Source organism: Leucoraja erinacea, chromosome 4 (genome assembly GCF_028641065.1).
Source record: "Leucoraja erinacea ecotype New England chromosome 4, Leri_hhj_1, whole genome shotgun sequence".
NCBI lineage: Eukaryota > Metazoa > Chordata > Chondrichthyes > Rajiformes > Rajidae > Leucoraja > Leucoraja erinaceus.
Genome location: NC_073380.1, coordinates 80,343,074 through 80,365,911, shown reverse-complemented (window position 1 = coordinate 80,365,911; position 22,838 = coordinate 80,343,074). Strand labels below are relative to the sequence as shown.

Below are 22,838 nucleotides of genomic sequence, written 5' to 3'. Positions count from 1 at the left end.
ACCCATCCCAATGCAGACCATCAGCCTCTCACGCTAGTCTGAAGAAGGGTCACTCCAGAGATACTGCCTGTCCCGCTGAGCTACTCCAGCTTTTTGTGTCTTATCAGGTCAGACACAAGGATGTTAAGGTATAAATCAGTGTGTCTGGAGCACACTCTCTTCCCTTCAGCATCACTCTCGGCCACCTCCAGTGCACGACCGGCAGCCTTGCCGCTTTGAAAGGCTGGAGCCCTGATAATAGGTAATTGCAGATGCAATAAAATCCCAGCAGTAATTGTTGGCTGCTGTGCACACGACCGTTTAAAGGAGTGTTAACATAGAACATGGAACAGTTCAGCGCAAGAACAGGCCCTTCGGCCAACACGGTCTGTGCCCAACATGAATGTTGGACCAATTGCCCAGCAAGACCAATTCTTATCTGCCTGCACATAATCCATTTTACTCCATTCCCTGCATATCCATATGCATATCTAAAAGTCTCTTATATGCCTCTGTAGTATCTGCCTCAACAACTAATTCCGGCAGTCCAACCAATTTCTAGGCACTCACCAGTTTCTGTGTAAAAAAACTTGCCCCACTCATCTATATACTTCTAAATGTCTGATCTTGTATGTCTGTATGTATGTATGTTTTGTATTTTCCTCAAAATGCTACGAGTTAGCGCTTACATTTTTACATATATTCTAAGTCACATTTTCCTGAGCTGTACTCAGCTTCACTTAAGATTTCATTCTATATTTCACGTTATTCATGATTAAAGTTTAAAAAAAAGCCCCAAACCGCTTCTTATAGAGAGCCTTTTTCCAGTAGCTTCCAGTGATGATGTCACAATGCCATCTCACAGACATCCAATCACAATGGATCTCATTTACAAATGACATAATAATGGGACGTTGCGAACGGTAACCGCAGTTTCTCACAGAGCGTCTTTTACCAGCAGCTTCCAGTGATGATGTCACAATGCCACTCACAGTGCAGCAATCACAATGGGCTCTCAAGTTGCCGAGTACCATAATGACATCACAATGGGACGTTGCCAACGGTAACCGCAGCTTCTCACAGAGAGCCTTTTTCCACCAGCATCCAGGGACGATGCTATATTTCAAAACTTTAAAAATGCCAACAAGGTTTTTACTGTTAAAATCCTTCCTGCCAGCTTCCAACACACTTCGATACAAAGTTGCAAGACAGGAACACTCTGAACTTTTCACCTCAGTGGGATATCACAGCAAGTGCTTCAACAGGAGGGGGAGGGCCAATTGGTATTGAAATTGGAACTGCTGCGGCAGGCAGGGGAAGTGCAATTGGAATTTTTTTTAAAGTCCACTGCTGAGGGAGGCAGGGGAGTGCTGGAATCTTACGTTCGGGAATGGGTTCAGTTGAGGGACCACGCCTCCCGTGGGGGCTATGGGTTAGTGGTGCAATATTGTGTTGGGGATCGGGTTGCGTTGGGGGACCAGGCCTCCCGTGTGACTTCAGTTGATCTTGTCTCCTTTAAACTTTGCCCCTCTCATCTTGAAGCTATGCCCTCTAGTGTTTGATTTTTCTATCCAGGGATAAAGATTCTACCATCTATACAATCTATGCCTCTTATAATTTTACATACTTCTATCAGGTCACCCTGCAACCTCCAGCATTCCAGAGAAAACAATCCAAGTGTATACAACTGCTCCATAAAGCTAATATTCCCATATCCAGACAACATGGTGGTAAGCCTCCTCTGCACCATTTCCAAAATCTCCACATCCTTCCTGTAATGGGATGACTGGAACTGCATGCAATACTCCAAATGCAGTTTAACAGAAGTCATGAAAAGCTGCATCATGACTTCCTGACTCTTATGTTCAATGCTCCGACCTATGAACGCAAGCATTCTATGTGCTTTCTTTATCGCTCTTTACAATGTCATCGGGTGGCGCTGCAGCCTCGCCAGCAATTTGTCAGTCATTTCGACTTTTTTTTGTTTTTTTTAAGTATGTCTAATGTATGTGTAAATGTCTCTAGGTAAGTGTTTATGTGGGGGTGGTGGGGGAGGGGAATAGGGGGAAACCGTTTCCAGTCACTTACCTCGGTGGAGATGTGATGCCGCATTTTTGCCCTCCCTCGCGGCCTAACAACTTGGATTGCAGCGGCCTTTCCCGGAGATGGCCCGGAGCTTCAACAGCAGGCGCGGCGTGGATTTTAACATCGCTGAGCCAGAAGAAAGGCTCTGACCGCCGGCCTGCTGACTTTAACATCATGAAGCCGTGGTCTGCGGAGCTTCTAGCAGCAGGCATGGAGTGGACTTTACCATCCCGGAGCCAGGGATCCCTTGTGGGGGATCGCCGGAGAAGAGCTCCGACCGCTGGCCCGCCTGCGGCCTATAACATCGAGACGCCGCGGTCTCCGGTAAGAATGTGGCCGATTCGGGCACTCCAAGTCGCGGAGTGGGTTCCATTCGTTCCGATGTCGGAGCTTGGATCATCCCGACGAGAAGGCCTGTACATCGGGCCGTCCGTAACGGCAACTGCGGAGGGTCAAGGCCTCAAACACGGGTGAACAAAAGGAGGAAGACTGACTGAACTTTATTGCCTTCCATCACAGTGATCACTGTGCTGGATGTTTATGTTACGTTCTATCATTATTTTTAATTGTGTTGTGTTCTTTTAATTGTATGGCTGCATGGTAACTCAAATATCACTGTAATTAATTGGTGCATGTGACAATAAATGTGAATCTGAATCTGATTCTGAATCTATTTGTGCTGCCAAATTCAGGGAATTGTGGACTTCAACCCGAGGTCCCTCTGTACATCAACGCTATCAAGGTGTGGTGTATGCTGTAAATGTATGGGTACACTATAATGCAGATGGCGAGGAATCCTCTGTCCAGGCACTGTTAACACACCTTCTCCACAGGTTAGCTCCAGGATCAGTGCTCTGGTGTAGGCAAGATTCACCTTCCGAACACAGTCCTCAACAGCCTTCACCTCTTTAGTCTCCTGTCTCTGGCAACACCTACGCTGAAGCAGGCACAAAAAGCTGGAGTGTCTTAGCGGGTCTTAGACAACATCTCTGAGAAAAGGAATAGGTCACGTTTCAGGTTGAGGCTCTTCTTCAGACTGAGGGTCAGGGGCTCCACTCTAGTGTTTTGTGCCCAGGGTTTAAACCAGCATCTGCAGTACCTCCCTGCACAAACCCCTACACTGAGATTGCTTTTCCATGCACCACCCATTATGTCCTCACCACCAATGTCCAATTCACTGGAATTCCTGATGGCACTTTGGCCTCATCACCTCCCACTCGTTTAGAACCCTTCTAGCAGGGTTTTCTTACCATTTGTGTCTCTGGGCATCCTGCCTAATCTCCATTCCCTGCCATGGCATTCAGTTCCCAGTTGATTGCCATTAATGAGGCTTCAGTGTAAATATGCCGTCTTGCTCCTCGACGGGGAGTAGTATGAGGAGTTTCAAGTGTGCAACTTGATGCGTTTATTGGACCCAGTCTGCTCTTTATCAATGGCATTTATGTTTGGTTTGTTTCCTTTTCAGTTGGTCGAGAGAAATCTCATCAGTGAGCCGGTCCGTGAGCCCCCCACTGAGGCTTCTGTGACGGAGGAGATGGAGACCGCCTCGGGCCAGCTGGATTCTGTTCTCCAAGAGACGAGCACCTCAGGCAACTCTGGAGAGAGGCCGCCCGAGGAAGGGCCAGACTTTGCCATTAAAGAAGAACGAGGTATCTGTCCAAACTTTAGAAGTGGAACTTTATTTTGTAACAGCTTCAGTCTTTCATAAGGTTATAGGAGAGAGGAACAGAATTAGGCCATTCAGCCCATCGAGTCATTCGCTAGGTCATGGCTGATCTGTTTTTCCACTTGCAACCTTCCTTCTCCCCATAACATTTCAAATCACAAATCTATCAATCTTTGTTTCAAAAATACCCTATGACTTGGCCTCCACGGCTAGATAGTTAGATAGAGCTCCTAAAGATATGGGAAGAAGGTAGGAACGGGGTACTGATTGAGGATGATCAGCTATGATCACATTGAATGGCAGTGCTGGCTCGAAGGGCCGAATGGCCTCCTACTGCACCTATTGTCTATTGTCTATTCAAGAAGGAACTCACTCAGTTTTTCCAGCACTTTTGTCTACCTTTATTTTCCAGTATCTACAGTTCCTTCTTATGCATAAATAGAAAATAGCCTACACCTTTTTGTCTTCCAGCACAGTGTGCTGCACTGTATTCCATCTGCCACTTCTCTGCCCACTCTCCCAACCTGTCCAAGTCTTCTACAGAGTCCCTGCTTCCTCAACTCTACCTGTCCCACCACCTATCTTCATATCATCTGTAATCTTGACCTTGAAGCCATCAATACCAGCATCCAGGTCATTAACATATAAAACATGAAGAGGAGCGGACCCAACACCGACCCTTGTGGAACACCACTAGTCACTGGCAGCCAAGCTGAAAAGGCTCCCTTTATTCCCACTCTGCCTTCTGCCAGTCAGTCAATTTTCTATCCATGCTATTACCATTATCAATGGTAATAGCATTATCAAGGGCCTTCTGAAAAGCCAAGTAAACAACATCCACTGAAGAGGTGTCTCGACCCGGAAAGTTATCCATTCCCTCTATCTAGAGATGCTGCCTGTCCCGCTGAGTTACTCCAGCATTTTGTGTCTATGATCCACTGACTCTCCTTTGTCTGTCTGCTTGCTAAGGGCCTGTCCCACTTAGGCTATATTTCAGGCGACTACATGGCCACTGGGGTGTCGCCTGTATGGTCGTGAGTGGTCTCCTCAGTCGCCCAAAGAGTCGTAGCGTCTCTCTGGTCACCACTGGATTTTCAATATGTTCAAACATTTTCAACAACAGTGGGCTTGGCTTCTCCTGACCTAGGTGCTGTCGTAGGTTGTCTCCAGGTGACGTAGGTTGTGGCCGGTGCTGACTTTGGTTAATTCCATTGGCGACTACCTACGTCAACCTATGTCAACCGGTGACAGGTCCCGACGACTGAATTGTCTTCAGTTGTCTTTAGTTGTCGCCAACAGGGTCGTAACTTGTGGTAACGTCGCAGGTGGACGTAGGATGACCGGTTGTCGTAGGTTGTCGCCTCTGTGGTCGTAGTTTGTCATAGGTGTGGTCATTGGTGGACATCCTGATGGGTCGCCGGTTGTCGGTAGCTTGCGTAGCTTGACGTCAACTCGGTGGTAGTTTGTTGTAGCCTGTAGACAATGTCGTAGGGGGGGTCCAGTCGCAGGTTTTTCGGCGGCCTACTATGACTATGACAGTCGCCAAAAAAATTGCCTGAATGTGACAGACCCTTTAGCATTGTTGTGCACCCCAGAGCCAAGGCATACATCTGGAGCACCACGCCACACATTTATTGGGACATCCTCGTTTTCAGTCATCGAACATCAATAACCCTCAACCCTGAATTTGCAACCCAGGGAAATCATGCATGCCCCCAGCTGACGAGCCCATTGACTTCCACAGTATTACAAAACAAAGTGATCCAAAATGGAGCTTTGGCCAAATTCTTCCTCCACTAATAAATCAGAAAAGTGCAACAAAATTAATATTCAAATTAAGTTCCTAAACTTCCTCAGGAGGTGAGAGATGAGACACAGGGCCCCAACCTGAAGCATCGTATCTCCATTTCCCTCCACCAATTCTGCCGGACCTGCTGAGTTCATCCACTACTTGTTTTTTCCACAAGAGTTGAACTGTACTCAAAGGGAGAGTCCAAACAAAAACCAGTCAGGGTTCATTTTTATTTAACGTGAATGTTTCCAGCAGGTTTAACAGCCAAGGCCTGGATATGCTAAAATAAGCTGCCAGCTGTGTAGGTTAGGCTCAGCATATTTAGTCAAGTCAAGTCAAGTCAAGAGAGTTTATTGTCATGTGTCCCAGATAGGACAATGAAATTCTTGCTTGTTACTTTAGTTTAGAGATACAGTGCTGAAACAGCCACTTTGGCCCACCGAGTCCTCACCGACCAGCGATCTCCGCACATTAACACTACCCTACACACACTAGGGACAATTTACACTTATACACTTATACCAAGCCAAATAACCTAAAAATCTACACGTCTTTGGAGTGGGGGAGGAAACCCACACAGGTCACGGGGAGAACGTACAAACTCCATACAGACTGCACCCGTAGTCAGGATCGAACCCGGGTCCCTGTCATTGTAAGGCAGTAGCTCTACCGCTGCACCACCGTGCCACCCAATTCTGTACCATGTAGCATTCTGTACTATCTGTCCCATCAATATTCTGTGCCATGTAGCAAAATCTGGAAATGATATCTACATCTCATACTTATGAATGAAGTTTCCTGCACATTTCTGGTTTCTTTCAATGGGAGATGGAACATGGGCTTGGCAAACATCTGCATCCATTACTTGCCATTTCTCTTGGGTATTGCACATCTGCGTCTAAGTTGGTCTGCTATTCAGCTGAATATTTGCATACAGTAAATGATTCCATAAAAGTATTTTCCAAAATTTATGCTGTGTCCTTTTATGTAGCATCTGTGCACTTTGTGGCTGGGTTAATTGTTTGAAAGCATGTTTTGGGAAAAGAGGAATATTAAGCTAAATTATTTCCTTCTGCCCCCCCAATAGTAATAACCCTGGCATCATGGAAAAGTGTTCCGAGGAGATCCATAGCGCCTGCGTATAGCTGGATATCTATAGCGGTAGATGCACAAAGTCTCTTGCCCTGAGAAGGTGAATCGAGGACCAGAGGATATAGGTTTATGGTGAAGGGGAAAACATTTAATAGGAATCTGAGGGGTAACTTTTTCACACAAAGGATGGTGGGTGTATGGAACAAGCTGCCAGATGAGGTAGTTGAGGCAGGGACTATCCCACCATTTAAGAAACAGTTAGACAGGTACATGGTTTGGAGGGATATGGACCAACCAAGGCCAGGTGGGACTGGTGTAGCTGGGACATGTTGGCCAGTGTGGGCAAGTTGGACCCAAGGGCCTGTTTCCATGCTGTATCACTCTATGACGATAACTCTATCCAGGAAGTATTTGATGCACAGCTCTCTTGATAGAAACAGCTCTCTTGATGTTTCCTGCTGGAAACATACAAGTTGAAAAGAAACAAAGCCAGACTGTTTTCTGCTTGGACTCTCCCCTGATAGTTCTCTGCTTCACCTCAGAGCTGTACTGATGTAGATTAGACTCTGGGTAGGGCTACGAAACTGGAATGTGGACCAGTAATTGTTAGCAGCGATGAGGGAGATCAAATACAGTGTTTGATGTACTGGGAGCACTAGCAATTCACATTTTCATAAAGGAGCCAGAGACTTAAAATATTTTTTTCCAAATCAAACCAAGTTGGAAGGGCCAGTGGAATTGAAATGTGCTGGGCAAAGTTAGTCCACAGAATAAACTAACAGGCAATGAAATGTGATACGGACAAGAAGGTTAGACCATAGGATTCTGGACAGGAGAGATCAAGATAAATTCTTGAGATATCAGGAGAGATTCAATCATGGCTGATCTGTCTCTCCCTCCTAACCACATTCTCCTGCCTTCTCCCTATAACCTCTGACCCCCATACTAATCAAGAATCTATCTACCTCTGCCTTAAAAATATCCGTTGACTTGGCCTCCACAGCCTTCTGTGGGAAAGAATTCCACCATCTGACTGAAGAAATTCCTTCTCATCTCCTTCCTAAAGGAACATATTTTAATTCTGAGGCTGTGACCTCTAGTCCTAGACTGTCCCACTAGTGGAAAGCATCTCTCTCTATCAGATCACCCTCTTGTACCAATTCCTCCATTTGTTAAAATCATAACAATGTATTCAATTTAGCAACACATTCGAGTTCTAACTGCATAATCTACAAGTCCCATAACATTATTGATTCTTGTTCCCTGATGACCCATGTAATATCTCAAATTCCTTTTCCCCAAATAATCTAAGTGCACAAAACAACACACACATCTGAAGACAAATAACCAAGTCATTTATTTCATGAATGGTGTTGAACTGGTCAAGGAGGAAGGTGGCAGACTAAGCTAGACGACTGCTCAACAAGTCATACCAGAAGGAAGCAACATCCAGCAAAGGCAGCAGTATTCTGATGTATAGGAAGGAACTGCAGATATTGGTTTACTCTGAAGATAAACAAAAAATGCCGGAGTAACAGCGGGCCAGGCAGCATCACTGGAGAGAAGGGACGGGTGATGTTTCTGATCGAGATCCTTGTTCAGACTGAGAGTCAGGGGAGAGAGAGTTTAGAGATATGGAAGGGTAGGGTGAGAAAATGAAACATCAAAGCATATATATCAAAGGAAATATAGAATGGTTCATTGTTAGCTGAGGGGAAGGTGACAGTGAGGCATACAATCAGTAATATTTAATCAGGAGGATCGGAGAGCTAGTCGGATAAGTAGGGTGGGGGAGAGAAGGAAAGCCAGGCTTACTTGAAGTTAGAGAAGTCAATATTCATACCGCTGGGTTGTAAGCTGCCCAAGTGAAATATGAGGTGTTGTTCGCTTATGTTTGCAAGCTAGCAGAACACGAGTCCGAACAACACTGTCAAACTACACAATGCCTGATCAAATCACTCGTTGAACAGTAATCTGCTCTTCATTTTATATTCCTGTTCTTTCACTGTGCCTCCTCGAGGATCATTCACTTAGTGAATGCTCTGAAGAAGGGTCTCGACCCGACACGTCACTGTCAACTTTCTTCAGAGATGCTGTCTGCCCCGCTGAGCTACTCCAGCATTTTGTGTCTATCTTCGGCGTAAACCAGCATCTGCAGTCCCTTCCTACTCATTCACTCAGTGAGACTGGGCACTCTCTCTCCACATCATCCTTTCTTTCCTGTGTTGCCTTGCGACACCGACAGCTAGCTCCCTTACACAGTTGGACATCACACAGGCATTCTCACTGTTATGGTTTCAGAGTTCCAAGTCCGGGGTTTCAGGTCTTCCAGGGTGAATGCTATGGGGCAGGAGTCACCTCAGGCTAGCATCAAGCCCATTACTGGAGCAGATGAGTGGAGGCTTGACATTCAAATGACACTTCAGGGGAATATATCACAGCAGCCGGCTCAACTATAATCCTGAATGATTCTGCTGTGTTGTCAACTAAACAAACTAACTCAGCTGTGCGAGGGAATTAGTTTGCTTATTATTTTGAAATAAACTTTAATTTTAAAACATGTACTGTATGTCAAAAGGAATACTTTAGCCTTCACAAAACCCTAGCACTGTTTTAATGCTAATTTTATGAATTGTAATTGTTCCTAGCTCCCAGCCTGAGCATCGGAAATGATGACCAGAGTCGAGAAGGACCTAAAGAAGAAATTGGATCGGGAAGTGAAATACTTCACAGTGAAACCAGCACAAAGGTAAATTGGTAACCAGGGCTTGGAAGAAAAATATTGCTTAATGTCAACTTAACAAAGAGTACCACGAGGTGTGCACAGCCAGATTTAGTTTAGTTTAGTTTAGAGATATAGCGCGGAAACAGGCCCTTCGGCCCACCGAGTCTGCACACTAACGTTATCCTACACACACTAGGGACAATTTTTTTACACATACACCAAGCCAATTAACCTACACATCTGTACGTCTTTGGAGTGTGGGAAGAAACCGCCGATCTCGGAGAAAGCCCATGCAGGTCACGGGGAGAACGTACAAACTCCCTACAGACAGCAGCCATCGGGATGGAACCTGGGTCTCTGGCGCTGCAAACGCTGTAAGTCACCAACTCTACTGCTGCGCCATCGTTGTTGACCTAATTGATGGTAAAAGGTTAACATTTACCGTTAGAGTGTCTTTATTGGATATGCGTCAGGACTCAAGTGGAGTGAAAGTGCTTCGGAAATAAATCTAATCCAAAATGAAGTATGGGGGGGGGGGGGGGGGGGGGGGGAAGGGGGGGTAGGGGGGTGGATACATCCCTCAAATAAGGGAAGGAATTTCATCCCGGGGGCCAAATGAGTGGGGGATAAAAATTTTAAAACACTATCCGACGAATATAATGTACTGGACCGAGTGCGGACCCATTGGGCACGCTTCTCCAACGCAATATTCCACCAACCTGTGCATGAGCGGCTGCCACGTTCAAAGTGGTGCCGTTGATGGCAGAAATTAAGTTAAAGTTAATAAATTGAAGAGTGGACCCCTGGAAGCGTTGTAAAATAGAAGAAAACGTACCCGTGGAACCATTGGGTCCCTGTTGTGAGGCCAGGCAAGTACACGCAAAAAAAAACATGGCGATTTAAAAAAAAGAAATTTGGGACACCATTTGGGACGTCATTGTGACGTCGAACACGGCTGACAGGCAGGGCAAGTGGAAAAGTGTTTTTTGTAAAGTTTAAAATGTCAATAACTTGTAAAATATAACATAAATCTGAACCAAACTTGCTACAGCGCATCATGGGACAATGTGAGTAAGGTGGGCCAAAAATTGTAGCGCTATTGTGTACCGTTTTGACGGAGTTTCGGGGACACATGCGCACACACCCATACACGCAAACAAACACGATGAGAGTTTTAGAAATATAATAGAGGTACAGCCTCCGAGAATGGCGGAAGGATTTTTTTGCACAGTTCATATATTGTACATATTTTTTACTTGGAATAAAGTTTATTTTTATTTTTTTAAAGCTAGAACATAGAACAGTACAGCACAGGAACATCCCACATGTGCCAAACATGAGGCTGAGATAAATTAATCTCATCTGCCTCCACTTGATCCACGTGCTTTCATTCCCTGCAGCTCTATGTGCCTGTGCAAGAGAGTACACAGTTAATAGCAAGACCCTTAACAGCTTTGCTGTGCAGTGGGATCGTGGAGTCCATGTTCATAGCTCACTGATGCTGGCAGCACAATTAGATAGGGTGGGGTAAAGAAGGTGAATGGTATGCTAGCCTTTACTGCTATAAGAGTCAGGACGTTGTGATGCAGTTCTATAGGACTTTAGTTAGGCTGCATTTGTAGTATTGCGTGCAGTTCTGGCCGTCCCAGTGCAGGAAAGATGTGGGAGCTTTGGCGAGGGTGCAGCGGATGTTTACCTGAATGTTGCCTGAATTAGAGGGCTTCAGATACAAGGAGAGATTAGATAGATTTGGATTGCATTCTCTGAAATGTCACAGGTTGAGGGGAGACTTGATAGAGGTGTTTAAAATTATGAGAGGCATAATAGATTGGCTAGATGGGCAGAACAGTTTTCCCTGGGTGGAAATGTCTAAAACTAGAGGGCACAGTTATAAGGTGAAAGGGAGAAAATATAATGGAGAAGTGTGGGGCAAGTTTTTTACCCAGAGGGTGATGAGGGCCTGGAATGCTTTGACAATGGTGGAGGCAGATACTATAGTAGTGTTTAGATAGGCACATGTAAGTGCAGGGAATAGAGGGATATGGACCATGTGCAGGTAAAGGAGATCAGTTCAGTTTAGGGTTGCCAAATGTTCCGTGATTAGCCAGGACATCCCGTATATTGGGCTAAATTGGTTTGCCCCGTACTGGACTGCTATTGGCCCGTATTTGATTGCTACAACTCGGGTCGAAGGGACTGTCGGGTCGGGGCGCCACGTCCAGCCCTGCCTCACCCGTCCCGACGTAGTGCAGCCCATGGAGTGCAGCAGCAGCGCCTCGCCCGTGGCCCCGTCGGTTGGCAGCCCGGCCAGCTGTCCGATCTTCGGTCCTTCGCTTACCGCCGACACCACCATAGCCTTCTCATGGCTGATCATCGGTTCATGAGTTGGATGGGGTGCCGGACTTTGCATGCAGCAGAACACTAAGCCCAGCCGGCGGTCTAGCTGAGGAGTTTTGACCTAGGCTGCGCGACATCGCACGCAAAGTCCAGCGCCCGGGCCAAAACTCCTCAGCTGGCCCGCCGGCTGGGCTTTGTATGCAGTCCAGCACCTAGGACAACTCATCATTCACCCAGCCACGGCTGAGTTGGTCAACGAATTGCCGTCGGGAATTTGTCCCTATTTTGACCTTTTGTCCCTTATTTGGGAGTGAGAAAGTTGGCAACCCTAGTTCAGCTAGATATAAGATAGACACAAAAAGCCAGAGTGACTCAGCGGGACAGACAGCATCTCTGGAGAGAAGGAATGATGATGTTTCGGGCTGAGACCCTTCATACAGCTAGACATCATGTTTGGCATAACATTGTGAGCCAAATGGCCCATTCCTGTGCTGTACTGTTCGATGATCTATCCAAACGCTTCTCACATGCCACAACTATATCTGCCTCCATGGCAGTGCGTTCCGGATGCCCATTGCTCTGCGAAAGAAAGATTGCCCCGTGCATCGCCTTTAAATAGGACCCATTTCAAGCTCTGCCATCTAGTCCTTGACATTTCCATGCCGGGAAAATGATTCTGACTGTTTACCATATCTATGCCACTTCCTGCAAAGGAAGCCATTGTCATATCTATGTGATGATTGGAAAAAAATAACTGAAACAAAACTACAAATGCTGAAAATCTGAAAATTGGAAACTCTTAGCAGAGCAGGCAGCATCTGTGCCAAGTGAAACAGTTAACAATTTGGGATTGAAGGCACTTTGTCAGCAAAGGTCAGAAAGGATAAGAGTTTTGGATAAGGAAAGCATCTCATATTTCACGAGCACCCAGTGGTATTTCTCTGACTTTAAGTTACCCCGGCATTCCCTCTATCTCCATCCCTCCCACATCCAAGTCACACCAGCTTCTCATTCTCACCTAGCAAACCGCTAACAATGGCCTGTTTCCTTTATCATTGTTACTTTTTGCATATCTTTCATTCATTTGTTCTATATCTCCCTACATCACCATCTATATCTCTCATTTCCCTTTCCCCTGACTAGTCTCACTCTTTGACTTCTGCCAGTCAGTCAATCTTCTTTCCTTCCTACACATGAGTTTTGTTGCAATTTGTCTCCCCCTGGGAGCATGCAGGTGAACTGCAGTCTACACTGCTGAGCAGAAAGCGACTACCCAGCCAGTCCAATGCAGCTGTAAAACACAATTTACACCTCTTGGGAAAAGTTTAAAATATTGCAGAATGAAAACCCGAACTAAACAAGGAGCAATATTCTGAAAATGTGCCTTTTCAGCAATCAACATTTAGTTTAGAATAGTTTAGTTTAGAGATACAGCGCAGAAACAGGCCCTTGGCCCACCGAGTCCACACCGACCAGTGATCCCCGCACATTAACACTATCCTACAACATTAGGGATATTTTACATCTATACCAAGCCTATTAATCTACAAACGTGAATGTCATTGGAGTGTGGGAGGAAACCAAATATCTCGGAGAAAACTCACGCAGGTCACGGGGAGAATGTACAAACTTCGTACAGACAGTGCCCGTAGTCGGGATCGAACCCGGGGTCTCTGGGTGCTGTAAGGCAGCAACTGTGCCACTGTGCTGCCCTCTCACACCAAATGGACACAAAGTGCTGGAGTAATTCAGCAGGTCAGGCAGCATCTCTGGAGAACATGGATAGGTCAAGACGCTCATCTAGTTCGAAGTCATTTGTGACCTTTTACGTATTAATCAGCATCTGCAGTTCCTCGTTTTTACATTTATCTCAGACCACATTGGTCCAATTTTAATTTTGCATGTTACTAAACGAACACCTGGTCCTTCCGCTACCTTCTGCTCCAGAACCACTGCATGGAGAATTAAACTGGCCAGTAGTAGGAATTGCTCCAGCCAGCTCTGTTCTTTCATTGATCTATATGACAACATTCAGTTCAGTTTAGTTTATTGTCACGTGTACCGAGGTACAGTGAAAACTTCTGTTGCCTGCTATCTTGTCAGCAGAAAGATAATACATGATTATAATCGGCCCATTTACAGTGTGTATATAAGGTACATATAAGATACATATATGTACATATAAGATACATGATAAGGGAATAACGTTTAGTGCAAGGTAAAGCCAGCAAACTCAGATCAAGGATAGTCCGAGGGTCACCAATGAGGTAGATAGTAGTTCAGGATTGTTCTCTGGTTGTGGTTGGATGATTCAGTTGCTTGATAACAGCTGGGAAGAAACTGTCCATGAATCTGGAAGTGTGCGTTTTTACGTCTATACCTTTAAACCTGCAATCTGTACGACTATTGAACTGAGGCCGAAGAAACACATTGGGTTTCTCATTGCTTTGCTGTTATCTGGGGATGTTAGTCTAAACCCTGGGCCTTCAAACTGTGGGAGCTGTTATAAACTGGTAATAAAACACCGAAGAAAACTTCAATGCATAGATGTTATGCAATGTATCATGTCAAATGTACTGACGGGACTATCAAGGTATATATGAACATTACTAAGCAGAATCTTTCATGGCAATGCACAAACTGTAAACCTGAACCATGTGGGGTGTGCAATGAGCTGCTAACTAGCCAGCACAAGGGTATAGAATGTGATGGATGTCAATGATGGATACATGTTGCATGCCGTGGAGTGGATGATGTAACATACAGCAGCTTTGAAGGGAAAAATTGTGTTTGGATGTGTCCAATATCTGAAATTATGAACATTTCTGATACATTGTTTAATTCATCATTTACAATCAACCAATACAATCAAACTTTTATTGTCATTTAGAAATACATCGATATATGCAATTCAAAACGAAATTCCGTTGCATTTGGCTCCCCGTGCAACACAAAATTAAACAGAAGGATAAAATGGATAAAAAGACGAAATGGATAAAAAGATAAAATAGATAATGGTGGCGCCAGTTTTTTGAAAATAATAGATTTTCAGTTTTTTTATCCTGAATGATGATGATGGAGGTGACATTTTTATTGGTAATATAACAATCCCTAAACCTCATAGAGCTCCGAAGGCAGTTAAAAACAAGCTAACAAAATGTAAAGGCAGGAACTCACTAAAAATTATGGTGGTAAATTTTCAGGGCATTAGGAATAAAACCTCTGAGGCAAAGGTTCCCTTGGATCAGTATAATCCTGATAGTGTACAAGGGACAGAAACTTGGCTTTCACAGGACATTAATAGTAATGAGATTTTCGCTGATACATATGATGTCTATCGAAGGGACAGACTGGACGGAATTCATGGTGGCATCTTAATATCATGTAAAAAGGATATTATTATGATTCATAAAGAAGAGTTTGAAGTAGATAGTGAATTAATGTGGAACCAAATTGAATTGAAAGGACGGCACTCACTTTTAATAAGTACTGCTTATGAGCCCAGACACGATGATAAACAGTTTGTAAGTGAACTTGAGAATTCATTTGAGAAAATATGCAATAAAGGCTAGGGATACAATATAGTACTTTCAGGAGACTTTAATCAGCCTAATATTAATTGGAAAGACTCAACAATAGTGCAGGATCAATCTGCATCCAAGTATACAGCTGAACTACTACTGGGGGCTGTAATGGGTTTTGGACTGAACTAACAGGTTAATAAACCACCAAGATGAGGTAACATTTTAGACTTGGTATTCACAAATACCACCAGTCTTGTTCAGGATACTAAGGTGGAAGCAGGTGAAAGCGACCATGACACAGTTATTGTTGACCTGGATCTGACAGCCAAGTGGAAACGACAACCTAAAGGAAATATTACATACGGCGGAAAGCAAACGAGGAACTGATCAATGCACATCTGGATGCTTTACAGGACCATTATCTCTCAATGGGGAAATCTTCTATTCTGGAGAAGTGGGACATTGTTGATACCGAGATAAAACAGATCATGGAGAGACTTATTCCAAAAAAAAAAACAGCAGCCAAAACAAATACCCTACCCTGGTTCACCAGACATCACCACAGACTCAGATGTAAGAAACAGAGGCCATACAATAAAGCAAAGAAGACACAAGACAAAGAAAATTGGGATTCCTTTGTAAATTAAGGAAAGCTCTGAACAATGCCAAACAAGACTTTGTGTCAAACAACCTTACCACAGCAATGAAAGAAAACGTCAAGCAATGTTGGTCTTATATGAAACGTTTGGGTAACGGAGAGAAGGGAGTTGCAGACCTCATGGTGAACCACACAATTGTAAGTGACGGGAAAGTGAAGGCTGAAGCACTTAATGCTCAATTCACCAGTGAATGTACAAGGGAAAACAAGTCATACATTCCATCAATGGGAACCAGTAACATACAGGATATCCCTGAACTAGTGATCCATAAGGCAGGAGTACTCACACCACTACAGAACCTAATGCCAAACAAAGCAGCGGGCCATCATGGTTTCTAAAGATGTTCACATCGAAAATAGCACCCACACTCACAGATTTATTCCAGTCCTCAATTGATTGTGGGTCACTACCACGACTGTGTAAGGAAGCAAACATCTGTGCAATATTTAAGAAGGGTAATAAGGCTGCGCCTGAGAATTACAGACCAGTTTCACTGACCAGTGTTACATGTAAGATCATGGATCACATCATACACTCTCGCATCATGGACCATTTCGAAAAATGTTCAATGGAAACACAACTTATTGTCACTATTGATGACATCACAAGAGCATTAGATAAGTGAAAATCTATACATATGGATGGCAATCCTGGACTTTTCGAAAGCATTTGATAAAGTTCCTCATGAAAGGCTCCTAGGATAACTGGATTACCCTGGCTTCAGAAATAGTCTACATAACTGGATTAGGGACTTTCTCACAAACTGGACGCAGAGGGTGGCCTGTGAAAGAAACATTTCTTCAGAAGAACAAGTACTGTCAGGAGTAGCGCAAGGCACGGTCCTCGGGCCACTGTTGTTCCTGACGTACATTAATGATCTACCTGAACACATAAATTGTAAAACAAAACTCTTCACAGATGATTGTCTTGTATATACACCTGTCACTGATGTAGAGGATATGAACTCCTTACAAGAAGACCTTAAGTCCTTGGAATTATGGCAAAACACATGGAAGATGAGCTTCAACCCAACCAAATGCTCATTTGTGGTAATTTCAAACAAGAAGAAACAAATACTTCATCGTACAAGTTCACAACCATACCTTGGAGTTCATCTTGATAGCAAGCTTTCGTGGGGGGAAACACGTGGACAACACGGTCACTAAAGCCACTAGGATTCCTTAGACAAAACCTCTGGTTCTGCCCAAAGGAAGTGAAAACAACAGCATATACAACATTGGTTAGACCCTTACTGGAATACGCTTCATGCGCCTGGGACCCATACAAAACTGGTCATATCAACAAACTAGAAGGGGTACAGAGGAAAGCAGCATGCTTTTTCATCGGGAACTACAATAGAGGTAGCAGTGTCACCCAGATGCTGTCTGAACTGGAGTGGGAAATGCTGGAAATAAGAAGGGCAAGAAACAGACTAGCCATGTCGTACAAGATTCAAAAGTGGATCGTGGGCATAACTGCAGATAGATAAATAACATACTCAACAGAAAGGAGAACAAGAAAGAGAAATGATATACAAATGAAACCTCATTCACCAAGACAGATATTTATAAGACTCATTCTTTGTAAGAACCTTAAGGGAATGGAATAAATTAGATAACAATATAGTCAAATCACCTTCACTGGACAGTTTTAAGGGGGCACTAACAGCACATTAGTGTGCACAACACATCCAAGTTGGCCATATGTAGAGTACTGCCCTGCCGACTACAAATTCAGAAGGTAACCAAAGTTTGTGGTTAAATGTTATCAGGGAAGTTGAGTTCAAACCATAACTTTTATTCATCTCCCATATGAACTATGTGATTATTTAGATTATTCTGACATCATCCTTTCAATAAATGTTGCCCACAGATGCCACGAGCACCGACATACAGCCTGCAGCTGTCCGTTTTTTCATCTATTTTTTTTAATTTTAGTTAGTTGAGCTTTTGTTATACGGAGTTCTAGTCTTTTTTATGTGGGGGGGGGGGAGGGGAAATTGTTTTTCAGGGTCCCTACCTGGTCGGAGAGGCAGCTTTTCTCCGGGCTGCACCTTCTACCCGTCCTCGTGGCCTGTCAGCGGGCCTGGAGCGGTGTTTTCTGAGGGGACCGCCCAGAACCTCGGCTTCGGCGGCGGCGCAGCGCTGGAGCGCTATCGCGGAGCGGAGCGGGCGATGCCTTGCCTGGGTCGCCGTGCTGGAACTCCGGTGAGCTGAAGACCGCTGATGAGACATCGCGGAGCTGCGGTCTGTGGAGCGGCCAGCTGCGGGCGGCGGTGCTGACTTTAACATCGGGAGCCTGGGATCTCTCGGCGAGATCGCCAGTGGTGAAGCTCCATCCAGCGCGGCCTGTTGGCTTTGGAAGCCGCGGTCTCCGGTAAGGAAGCGGCCGTTCCAGGTTTCCCATGCCGCTGTGAGGATTCTCCCGACGCCGGAGCACCATCACCCCGCGAGATCGGCCTGGAACATCGGGCCTCCGTAAAGGCAATTGCGTAGGCCCGACTATGGGTGGACATGGGGATGTGGACTGGACTTTGTGCCTTCCCTCTTAATGGGAACCATTGTGGGGGGATGTTTTTATGTTAAATTTCTTTATTATTGTTATGTTGTTTTCTTTTTTAAGTGCTGCAAAGGCAATACTCATTTCACTACACCAATTGGTGTATCTGACTAATAAAGAACCTTATGCCCCTGTCCCACTTAGGAAACCTCTGGAGACTTTGCGCCCCACCCAAGGTTTCTGTGCGGTTCCTGGGGGTTTTTATCAGTCTCCTTAATGGTCGAAAGTGGTTTCCGCTTCTTCTATGTTCCGGCGATTATTTCAAAAAATTCAAAACTGGCCGCGACTAAAAATAGGTTGCCGTTTTAAAAATCGGTAATTTTTTAGTCGAAACCGGTTGCAATGCCAGTTGAAGGTGGTTGCCGGAGGTTGCAGGTAGTGGAAGGTCTTCGCTTCAAAGATCTTCCACTACCTGCAACCTCCAGCAACCACCTTCAACTTGCATTGCAACCGGCTTCGACTAAAAAATTACCGATTTTTAAAACGGCAACCTATTTTTAGTCGCGGCCGGTTTTGAATTTTTTGAATGAACTCCATTGACTCCAGTGCCATCAAATGCATATCATATGTTAACCCATTCATTCCTGGGATCATTGTTGTAAACCTCCTCTGGGCCCTCTCCATAGGCAGCACATGCTTTCTCAGATATCTTGCCCAAAATTGTTCACAAATTTACAAATGCGGTCTGATCAGTGCCTTATATCTTCTGAACATTCTGAATTTTGTAGTTGGCAGGGCAGGACTCTGCATATCGCAACTTGGACAATTTTACATTTTTATCAAGCCAATTAACCTACAAACCTGTACGTCTTTGGAGTGTGGGGGGAAACTGAAGATCTCGGAGAAAAACCATGCAGGTCACGGGGAGAACGTAAAAAGTCCATACAGACTGCACCCATAGTCGGGATCTAACCCGGGTCTTTTGCGCTGCATTATGCTGTAAGGCAGCAACTCTACCGCTGCGACACCGTGAGCGCCTCCGTAGAGAGCCTCAGCATTACATCCCTGTTTTTGTATTCTAGCCCTCTTGAATTAAATGCTGGCATGGCATCTGCCTTCCTTACTACTGCTAGGAAGTAGAATCTAGAATTACTAATGACTGATTCGACTTGCACATTAACGTTTTGGGAACAGATTTTCTTTAACTTTAGTCAACATTGCCTTGGCTGATGACCTAATTCACAACCTTTTTTACTCGTGGACATTTTTCATCAGACTAGAAAAACGCCCCGACCTACTTGATACCACGAGTACCTACGACTAGCATCATGACCTACCTACGACCTACCTACGACCTCGTGACGACCATGCTGCGAGTATGTCAAGGGCAAACTAGGCAGAGGTCGTGAATTAGGTCGTGAAAGTAGGACAGGCCCTTTAAGAGCTCTATCTAACTCCCTCTTTAGAGCATCTAGAGAATTGGCCTCCACTGCCCTCTGAGGCAGAGAATTCCACAGATTCACAACTCTCTGGGTGAAAAAGTTTTCCCTCATCTACGTTTTAAATGGCCTACCCCTTAAAATGAGGCGGGTGCACATTTAAATACTAACTTAAAAAATTGTAAGAGATTTCAAAGATAAATTAGTACTCAGGTTTAGAGATACATTGTGGAAACAGGCCCTTCAGCCCATTGAGTCCGCGCCTACTAGCGATCCCCGCACATTAGCACCACCCTACACAGACCGGGAACAATTTTACATTTATACCAAGCCAATTAACCTACCAACCTGCACGTCTTTGGAGTGTGGGAGGAAACCGAAGATCTCGGAGAAAACCCACACAGGTCACGGGGAGAAAGTACAAACTCCGTACAGACAGTACCCGTAGTCAGGATGGAACCCGGGTCTCTGATGCTGTAAAAGCAGCAACTCTACTGCTGCACCACCGTGCTGCCCGAGTTGGTATTAACATGGTATTCTCTGCCACGAACTCAAGCATAGCCCAAAAGATCCTTTAAAAGGGAATTAGAAGCGTAAGGACAGACCACAAGTTCCGTTCCGTTTCAGTTCAGTTTATTGTCACATCCCAAGGTACAGTAAAAAGCTTTTGTTGCGTGCTATCCAAGATGAATAGCCTCTTTCTGTTGTTATATTTTATAGTGTAGGAAGGAACTACAGGTGCTGGTGTACACGGAAGATAGACACAAAATGTTGGGGTAACTCAGCGGGACGGGCAGCACCGCTGGAGAGAAGGAATGGGTGACATTTTGGGTTGAGACCCTTCCTCAGACTCTTCTGTTATAGTCCTGATTTATTAAATCCATTTGATATAGAAATCTATCAATCTCCCTTCATGTGAGGTTTGTCGATTTTTTCATCCGTAATCATGCCATCTTGGATTTTTGTTGCTTGATCTGCAGGGTGAGGGTGGACTGCGATTGCCTGGAGTCAAGGGAGAGAAAGGTGAACGAGGATCTCCTGGAGCTCCTGGACCTTCAGGCCTGCCCGCAACGGGAGAAGCTAATCCTGCAGAATTTGGCCCGCCGGGAGCAGCTGGCCCCCCAGGTCCGCCTGGGAAGGATGGCAAACCAGTGAGTGATTTAACAGTGTGCTTTCAGGCAGACCTGCCACTTTATCTTCTGTTTAATTAACCCTGAACAAAAGAAACCATGTGCCAAACATCCTTGTGTGTTCTGTGTCAAGAGTGTTCTATTGTCATAGGTCCCAGACAGAACAATGACATTCTAATGGGTTTTTGAGGCAGTTACAGGCGACTAGTTTGTCGCCACATGTTCACCGGTGATCACCGGGAGTTGTCTCCTCAGTCGCGTTAAAAAGTCGTAGCGTCTTTCTGGTCGCTGCTGTTGAAAATTTTTCGCCGACAGTGGGTTTGTCGCCAGTGAGCGTAGCTTGACTTCTCCTGACGTAGGTGCTGTCGTAGATTGTCGCCAGGGTGACATAGGTTGTCGCCGGTTTTTTGGCGACCTGCTACGACTATGACAGTCGCCGGCAGTGGCCTAAAAAGTCACCAAGTGAGACAGGCCCATAACTTGCAGCAGCACAACACAATATGTAAACATAGTACACTGTAAACAATATTATAAATGAGAAAAAACAGTTCAGTGTGTGCATGCTCACACATACACACACACACACACACACATATGTACACACACATATATGTACACACACGTGCGTACACATGAAAAACAAACAATAATGGTACAATAACAATAATAACAATTATAGTCTATTTAGTTCAGAGCTTATTTGTTGTTGTGTTTAATAGCCTAATGGCTGTAGGGAAGAAGCTGTTCCTGAACCTGGACGTCACAGTTTTCAGGCTCCTGTACCATCTTCCCGATGGCAGGGGTGAAATGTGTGTGCAGCCAGGGTGGTGTGTGTCTCTGATACGATACGAAACGATACGATAGAACTTTATTTATCCCAGGATGGAAATTAATCTGCCAACAGTCATAAAACACAAAATACATGAAACATGAAATTAAAGTGACGAATGGAAAGGATTGGGGATGTGCAAAGATTGGGGAGGGGTGTCAGTCAGTCTACCCCATGACAGAAGGGGGAGGAGTTGTACAGTTTGATAACCACAGGGATCTCCTGAGGCGTTCTGCACCGCATCTTGATGGAACCAGTCTGTTGCTGAAGGTACTCCTCAGGTTGACCAGTGTGTGATGGAGGGGGTGAGCTGTATTGTCCAAGATGCTGCACAGTTTGAGGAGCATCCTCCCCTCCAAGACCAACCTCCAGTGAATCCCACTCCACCCCCAGGACGGAGTCAGCTTTCCTGATGAGATGTTGCTGGCTGCCTTTTTGAGGCAACGATTCCGGTGAATCCCTTCGATGGTGGGGAGGTCAGAATCGGTGACGGACTGGGCAGTGTTCACAATTTTTTGCAGTCTACTTCGTTCCTGGCCATTCCAGTTGCCGAACCAGGCCGTGATGCAACCAGTCAATATGTTCTCTCCTGTACACCTGTAGAAATTTAAGAGAGTGGTTTGAGAAGCCAGTGGCATATCCACAATTAATATGTTTTCATCTTGAGAGGCGTGCTAGAGGTTGCCGGCACCAAAGGCACTGTTGGTCAACTGAAGTCTTGAACGGTCAAGTAAATGTTGACAAAGCAGAATGTAACAATCAGCTAGTTGCATCTCCACAGGCATCGTGACTCATATACACTCTGCTGAACTTCAAACTGTGATCCAAGGCTCAGAGGCAACATGTTCAATCGCTGGCCTAACCAAAGTAACATGTAGATAGATACAAAAAGCTGGGGTAACTCAGCAGGCCAGGCAGCATCTCTTGGAAAAGGAATAGGTAACGTTTCGGGGGGAGATCTTTCTTCAGACTTAGAGTCTGGGGAAAGGGAAATGAGAGATATAGACGGTGATGTAGAGAGATATGGAACAAATGAATGAAATCATCTATTCCTTCTATCCAGAGATGCCACCTGTCCTGCT

General features: G+C 45.0%; 1 protein-coding gene across 4 annotated transcripts in view; it reads left to right on the top strand.

Annotated features, from left to right (window-relative positions):
- LOC129696582 (collagen alpha-1(XVIII) chain-like) overlaps positions 1-22,838 on the top strand; it is a 294,981-nt gene that overhangs the window by 142,312 nt on the left and 129,831 nt on the right. For all 4 annotated transcript variants that reach the window (XM_055634627.1, XM_055634629.1, XM_055634628.1 and 1 more), the window contains 3 exons: positions 3,530-3,713; positions 9,263-9,363; positions 20,778-20,948. In XM_055634627.1, coding sequence (XP_055490602.1) covers positions 3,530-3,713; positions 9,263-9,363; positions 20,778-20,948 — 456 coding nt within the window. The remainder of the gene's footprint in view (positions 1-3,529; positions 3,714-9,262; positions 9,364-20,777; positions 20,949-22,838) is intronic.